The sequence below is a fragment of the Leptonotus elevatus genome, chromosome 1 (genome assembly GCF_054856555.1).
Source record: "Leptonotus elevatus isolate MCC_2025b chromosome 1, RoL_Lele_1.0, whole genome shotgun sequence".
Lineage (NCBI taxonomy): Eukaryota > Metazoa > Chordata > Actinopteri > Syngnathiformes > Syngnathidae > Leptonotus > Leptonotus elevatus.
The window spans coordinates 28,858,792-28,866,412 of NC_141239.1; the positions used below are offsets into that span (position 1 = coordinate 28,858,792).

The 7,621-nt window shown below is 45.8% G+C and overlaps 1 protein-coding gene across 4 annotated transcripts; it reads right to left on the minus strand.

Annotated features, from left to right (window-relative positions):
* Nucleotides 1-137: 137 nt before the first annotated feature.
* LOC147181525 (uncharacterized) lies at nt 138-7,575 on the minus strand. Of its 4 annotated transcripts, none has more exons than XM_086094511.1 (7): nt 7,443-7,575; nt 6,935-6,991; nt 6,408-6,519; nt 3,981-4,355; nt 3,772-3,921; nt 3,125-3,226; nt 138-3,044 (listed from the first exon to the last, which is right to left on the minus strand). In XM_086094511.1, exons 2-7 carry the CDS (start codon nt 6,971-6,973, stop codon nt 3,004-3,006), a joined length of 819 nt encoding a protein of 272 aa, XP_085950637.1. In that variant the 5' UTR covers nt 6,974-6,991; nt 7,443-7,575; the 3' UTR covers nt 138-3,003. The 4 variants fall into 4 exon arrangements, with proteins under 4 accessions (XP_085950637.1, XP_085950628.1, XP_085950609.1 ...); XM_086094502.1 differs by having other exon boundaries at nt 6,408-6,522; XM_086094483.1 differs by having other exon boundaries at nt 6,408-6,522; nt 6,935-7,021; nt 7,443-7,552.
* Nucleotides 7,576-7,621: the final 46 nt, after the last annotated feature.

A 7,621-nucleotide genomic window follows, 5' to 3' on the forward strand; every position in this document is an offset into this window, starting at 1 on the left:
AAGCAAATATGCAACGAAAATAAGTTTACCTTGCTTGTTACAATATTTCGCTTTTTTGAAAGGAAAATGTAAAAGGGAGAAAGGAAAGGAGAAGAAAATGAAACGTGCGTTTTATTTAAACAAAGATCTTGCGTGAGTGTAATAATGAAACATGTTTATTGATTTTGGTTGATTTGAAAGATGAAACAGTAAGTTAATTCATGATCGTTAGGAATGTAAACTACAGCAGCAAATACATTTTCATTGTTTAGTTGTGTGTGAAAAAATAATCTGAGCTACTAATTATAGGTCTGATTATTATCATGATTACAGCAAGTGTAAAAGTGCAACTTGGCATATCACATAACCACTGCCACAGAAAATGACCATAAACAGGTATACCTTTCAAAATAAAAAACATACTCAGAAGGATGCTGTTTCACAGTTGAGCAAACAATACATTACACAAACACAGCAAAGACGAGAAATAAAAAAGAACGATTCTCCACTTTCTATTCAAACGTGCTGAAATTCTTCCAGGAAGTGACATCACCAGGTTAGCCTAGCAATGGGTCCATGTTAGCATGAAATAAAGAAGTTAACCGAGCGAGCTGTCAGTACCCTGTCAATGCACGATCTACGGTTGCTGCAAGAGCTGCGCATGCACATGCACGTGCACACCAGGTCAGCCATCTTGGATCACTAACCTACGGCAACTACACTGGGATAAAAACACCTAGATAATGCCTGTACAATCGGACTCCTGATCTAGATAGACGGACAGACATATGAAAGTTGTCTGTGGTAAGTTTTGTTCTCCACTGTGCGGCTTGTTGCTCACGAAATAAAAGTTTAAAACACACACTCACCACTGACGTCTATCAATCTATATGAGAGTAAGATATGGAAGTTGTGTATCTATATTTCATAGACATTATACAAGTTATGAATGCGTACTGCAGATTGTACAGGCATTACCGAGGTGTTTTGTCCTAGTGTAGTTGCCGTAGGTTAGTGATCCAAGATGGCCGAACTGCTGCGTATACGCACGCAGATCGTGCAATGACGTTCCCCATCTATTCCATCTGCCTGACTGGTTCCTCGCATTCACTTCTAATCGATCAGGTTTTACAACACTGCTAGACCGGTGCTAAATATATATATATATATCATTCATTTACTACTTGAATTTGGAAAATCTGTAGAGTTGCAGACAATTTCAGGGGAGTTGGTCGGACTTTGACGAGCGTTATGTTATATAACCATATGTCTATGGTTATTACCATAGATATATACAAACACTAGGGCTCATGCGCGCTGTGAGCTAATGTGAACTAACTTGTCACAGGGCGGCCATCTTGAGGCAGGGATGCTTGAATACTTAACATTACAGTAAATGGAGCACGGACTTTGATTGCTCAACTCTCACAAATTCTCGACCGATTTTCACACTTCTGCGATTTTACGAATTTCAGCCTGAATCGTAGCCACTTTAATTTGAAAAATATTTGTAATAAACCAATCTGTTTGTAAATCCGTCAAATAATTCAGCGAGTTACGAGTATTCAAGTGGATAAATCATCCACCTTAACACTGACTACAGCACAACGCACCACAGCAGTCCCTTGTACTAAGATAGCGGACCAGTGACGACGCTGTCGACTCCGCTTTGAGACATATAATGTTCATATCTATGGATATGACCGTGCAATAATTCGCCATTTCCAGTAGTGTACGCAAAAAAACCCGACAGGACTGGCTTTAGCGTTTGATTAACCTAAACTGCACATTTTCCGATCGCGCATGTGAGGAACCAGCCGTACAGGTGGAACCAATGGGTTACTTATAGTGACCATGATAGCCTAGCGCCCCGATGTTGGCCTAGCAAGGTGAAGTTAGCCTCGCGATGTGACAACCTAAGCGAAGTGAGGTTAGTGCGACCATGTTTGCCTAACAGGGTGGTAATGTTAGCCTAGCGACGTAACGACATTAGCCAATTGATACGATATTAGCCTAATGAATTGGCCATGTTAACCTAGCAATACTAACATGTTAGTCTAAGGGGGCAATAATGCAAGGTGACAACGCTAGCCTGGTTATGTTGGCCTGGCGATGTTAGTTTAGCAACGTTAGCCTTTTGATGGGATATTAGTCGAGTGAGGTGATGCTACCTTCATCACATGACTATATTCACCTACTACTATTAGCTTAGTGATGTAACATTTGCCTAGATACTTCACAACATTAGCATATTAACCTGGCGACGCTAACACGTGAGCTGAATCAGGTAACCTTGAACGGCAACAACACTCGTTGAGCAATGTGATGATGTTAGCTTAGCAACATAACAATGTTTGCCTACTATTGAAACCACTTTCAGGCAGTGCCAGGATTTTTTCTCTCCTGGGGCTTGTTCTATGTGGGGGTGTGGGCTCAGAAAATGTATTTTGAAAACTGAATTGATTTTTATCACTTTACTTTCTTCATTCAGATTTCAGAGGTTCTAATTTTTCAATGAAGGGATGATAAACAGCACAAGCATGCTTGATATAAAAGTACTTTAAAATTAATTGGGTCAAAGAACATTGCACCCCTCACTCCAGGTGTAGTGACCTGATATTAACATTAGCCTATTGAGATGACAATGGTAAGCAAGCGACATGACAACACTAGCTTTAGTGACTTGACAATGTCAGCCTAGCAAGGTGGCGCTAGCCTACCGAATTAACCTTAGTGTAGTGACGTGATAATGTTAGCCAAAATAAGTTAGCATGACGCCATTAACGAGCTAAGTGTGTTGAAAATATGAGTCCGAGCAGTAATGTGACATCTGTCGTTGGCGAGGCTCCACCCACAGGACAAGTATGGTGGCCAAGGAGAAGAAAGAAAACGGGGGACTGTCTCGTCCACTCAGAAACATCTCTTCTCCTCCAATCAGCGGCATCTCTTCTCGTCTACCCTCCAATGGTTGCTCACATCGGGGAGGGCAGATGCAATGATGTCATCAAAGCGCAGTGCAGTTGTTCACCTGCCCACCGGCGGTAGCGGGGGAGCCCCTCGAATGGCTGCATCACACGCACAAAAGCATTAGCTGTGTTAGCGCTTCCTCTGTAGATTATTCAACGCATGTCATTTGCATTGCAACCTGAGTAGGCTTTGCTAGGGTAGATCTTGGCGAAGTGTCGATACTCCTCTGGAGGAGGGAAGTCGTCCAGTGGATGAAACAAATATTTGGACTCAAAGTCGTCTGCGCCGACAAAACACAAAACAACACAACTTTTAAATGTCAATCAAAACACAACCACCGTCGACAATACAAAATTTAACAGTGTCTTAGTTAGCTAGGCACCGACTAGCCGCTGTTAGCTTGCTCTGCACTAGCTGCTGACTAGTTGCTAACCGATCACTAACTGGCTGATAACTAGATGCTAACTAGCACTAACTAGCTACTAGATGGCTGGTTAGAAGGTGAAGAAATGGAGGATGTTGAGGCGTCCGTCAACGCTTCAACCGGGAAGTCAGTTGTCAAACATTTTAAGTGTGTAAACAAGGGCTCAGTAATGTGGACTTCAAATCAAACTTTTTTTCTACAAAACTGACAAAGACATTATTTAAAACAAGCTTTTCTTGTGAAAACCAGTGCATTCAAGTTGCTCAAACGCTAAAAATCGCCACTACATTGCTAAGACTCCCTGTTAGCAGCCATCTCATGGGTTGACGCAATGCACATTAGCAAGGACACACTAAAAAAAAGTAATCTAGAGTAATCCTAGTGAGTCTGTAAGAACTCACCACACAAACAAGGAATGACGGGGGAGGCGAGTCCATGGCGAAGAGGAGGGGGCGGTGGGGGAGGAGGTTTACCCCTTGCGGGCGGGTCAGAGGAGAGGGAGGGGCTACCCGCCGTCCTGTACGGAGGAGGGGGCGGAGCCTCTCTGGTGGCTGTAGGGACACGAGAAGGTCATGTGAAGGTCATGTGATGAAGATGAAAGGTGTCTCACCTGAGGGAGGCGTTGGCCTGTGGGCGGGGGAAGTAGGGGGAGGGGGTGGGGCGGGGCCTCTGGTGGGGGTGAGGCCTCCTGGCAAAGGGGCAGTCCTCTTGCTGCTGAGGGAGGCATGTCGTTGCAGATGCTCCGTCTCCCCGCCATAGGTGGGAGGGGCAAGGGAAGTGGGTGGGGCTTTGGTGGGAGGAGCCAGTGGGAGGGGCTTGTCTCTGGTGTAGGTGGATGGCGGGGAGGGGGCATGGCCACGGCGACTCTGATGGGGGTGAGAGGGCGGCGTGGGGAGGGACACTGCAGGTGGTGCAGGGCTTTGAGCGTCGTCATGGCGATGGCCAGGTGGTGGGCGGGGCGATGACGCACCAGCTGCGCACTCATCTACGAGCGAGACAGGAAGTCAAAAACCATCTCATCTCTCTCTTATGCTGCATTAGAAAAAGGTGTTAAGTCTGACTTTTACGACCTCATACCAGGAAGTGTGCACGGGAACGCCCCTTTGAACTTTGAGATCCAAGTTGCTAAATTGAAAAAAAAAAAGGACCCTGACATCATTGCCCTCAATCTGACATTTCTCGACAATGGCCACCCCCATTAATTTAGTTATTCGAAATAAGTAACGTTACGTAACAACCTGATTTGGACCGACTGCGTTAACCAGAACAACAAACAATTTATCGGAATTAGCCATCTTTGTTGTTTACGTTTGCCTCGCACACTTTGAGGTCAGAACGGCGTCAATCCAAGTGGGATAAATCCAGCTTCCCACCTTCCCCGAATGCATCTTACACTGCAATATTCCTTGCTCCTCAAACATTGATTGCGACCCAGAAGCCACTATCTTTTTTTTTAATCTTTTTATTTTTATTTTTATTTTTTTTAAGAGCTCAGTATTGTTCATTCGGAAATGTCATCATCATTGCTCTTTTTTTTTTTTTTTTTTTTAATATGTATATATATATATATATATATATATATATATATATATATATATATATATATATATATATATATTTTTTTTTTTTTGTGTGTGTGGGTGAGTATGTGTATGTGCGTGCGTGCGTGCGTGCGTGCGTGTATTTGTTAGCTCACCAGAAAACCTATTAGAAAAAAATCTCATACCGTTCACCTAAACCGAACACCAGGAGACCCGAGGGGACCAAAGAAAACCAAGGAAGGTGAAATCCAGCACCGACCAGACACCCCCCACCAGAACTCCTCCCCAGCCCAAGAAACATCCAGACCCCAACAAATCCAAAAAACATAAAATCAGGGAGGCCTCAAGAGACCAAAGGAGAGACCGAGAAAAGGAAGGAAGGACAGACGAAGCCGCGTGAGATCCGCAGACACCAGCCTCCACCGATTCAATAACCTGAGGAGGAAACAGATTGTGTCTGAGTTTCGGTAGATGCTGGTGTGGTGGATCTGGCATGCATGAAAATCTCCACCAAAGAGGGGAGCCGTCGACCCCCGCCGGAACAGAGCAAGCGCAACACCTCAGGGCCCCCCAGGCCGCGGCAGCGCCAAAGGACGACCCCCGGGCCCCGCCAGGGCCACCGGCCGGAGAGCAAACCCAGGAGCAGGAGCGCCCCCCGCCCCAACACGGCCCGCGCCCCCGGCCCAACGCAGCAGGACGGGGCACTGCAGGCCCACCAGGCACCCCACCACTATCATGTCACACTGATATCATATTAGAGCGGAAGTCAACCCAATTTTTTTTACTTGCAATAATATGCTGTATGCACACCCACTGGTCTAAACGCGGTATTCTGATTAATATTGTGCTGGTGGAATATGAGTTAAGCAATTCATCAATTTTTTATTCATCTAAGATAGATGGATGGGTGTTATTTATGAACCGCATCTTCTTTTTGCTTTGAACATACAGTATAGTGCTTGGCTTTATTGACTATCCACTTATCATATTATTGGATAATTGGCAGATACAAATGTTGATGTACAGATTGAAAATCTCTTATTTATAGTTTTAAAACTCAAGTCAAACAATAATATTAGGACCATTAAACACTCCAGGAATGCATTAAATGCATTAAAACCTTGGAGATGTGCGATTTATGTATTTTTGTAATATGATAGTCTGTCTTTTGCCACAGATTTTTTTGTCACCCACATTGTGATTGTGTTTGTAGATTGTGTTTTCTGCATAAATATTAAAAATTGCTGCTGTAAAATTGTGGCTAATATTTTTCCTTTCCTTTCATTAAGTTTGGCCAGAACAAAGTAACCTTTGCTAAAGGAAGCTTAAAGGTCGCATCCATGCACCTTTTCTAAACACTTTTAGAATGAAACGTCTCCAAGTAATTCAGAGTCATCTCACTCAGGCTAGCATATAGGAAAGCTTTTTGGCAAAAACGAGAATCCAAAAAGGGCCAAGACAAACATGACCATGTGACTTCCTGTTTGTTTTCTTACTTTTGTGTGGCGCCCCCTGGTGGAGGTACTGGTACAGGCGGAAGTAGGGGTGGTCTGTGCCTTGACTGAGGTCTGACAGGAGGGCGGGGCCACCTTTCACCTCCTCGGAGCTCTGCTGGTTGACCAGCCAGGGTGTTAAGGGTCACGTCATCACCAACGCCAGCTTCATGTTCGTGTATGGACTATATGCCACGGAGGAGGCAGGACTTCCGGGTTTTCACCCATCAACTTTGTTTCCATTTCCGGTTTGCGACGTGTGGGCCGCGTCCCAGCACTTGCGCTTCCGCCTTTGTGCCCCTTAGTTGCGCGTTCTCGTTGACGGGTGCGAGGCTGCGAGTTTGTAGTGTCTGTCTCAGTGTCCGAAGGATTTCAGATAGCCGAGACGCCCTCCTGCCGATGAGCGGGAGCGCGCGGTTGGGGGGCGCAGGGGTGGGGGTGCGAGTTTTGGAATACGGCCAGCAGTGGCCGGAAACGGCGCTGATGTGTAAAACCCGGAAGTCCGTGGCATCTACCCCATTTTTGTGTACCTGAGTGAAGGCAGGCGGCGGCTGAGGCGGGAGTGGCATCCTGCTGCTGTCACTCACCTGAGGACACACCGCATTGGCCGTCATTTGCTTTTTAAAAGAAAGCACCGCAGCAACGTGTGTCATTAGGCATGGTCAAATTCATCATTGGAAGTTCAGAAGCAATCCTTATTTTCACATACACATTTACATGCACTCAAGGTTGCCTGTACATCATACATGCTTATAAATGCAATACAGTAAATTACATCAGTTTTCTATGCTCTTCTTTTGTCCACTGGGTGCAGCTAGCAACCCAAATGAAAAATAAAAAGTCTTCCAATATCATTGATTGTGATTATGGCTGCATGCGTTAGCTCGACTCGTTGAAATGGTTCGAAATTCGTTAGCACAAGAGGCTAAGCAGCTAGCAGGTTAGCTCGCTTGCTCGGCGAACGTGCGCGTGGCCGCCCCACTTTGCGCACCCTCGTCGCGTGCAAGCACGCAGGTGAGCTGTGTTCCGCCAACCCACCTGTACACGAGTCCGCAGCTCGTGTGCGCATGCTCGCCCGCAACGAGGCGGCACCAGCGGCTAGCGGTTAACCTTTGGTTTCTTCTCTTCACTCGCCTCCTTTGCCTCCTCCCAGGATGCACCGCGCCTTTACGTCACCGCAGAGTGCCTCTCATTTCACCACACACGCGCGCACGCAC

Bases quoted from the DNA above. Each gene is read 5' to 3' on its own strand.
- LOC147181525 (XM_086094483.1), bottom strand. From the start codon at position 7,018: ATGACGGCCAATGCGGTGTGTCCTCAGGTGAGTGACAGCAGCAGGATG. The intron at 6,523-6,934 runs GTACACAAAAAT...CTGGTCAACCAG, and splicing joins CGCCGCCTGCCTTCACTCAG to CAGAGCTCCGAGGAGGTGAA. The intron at 3,922-3,980 runs GTGAGACACCTT...GTGTCCCTACAG, and splicing joins CAGGCCAACGCCTCCCTCAG to CCACCAGAGAGGCTCCGCCC.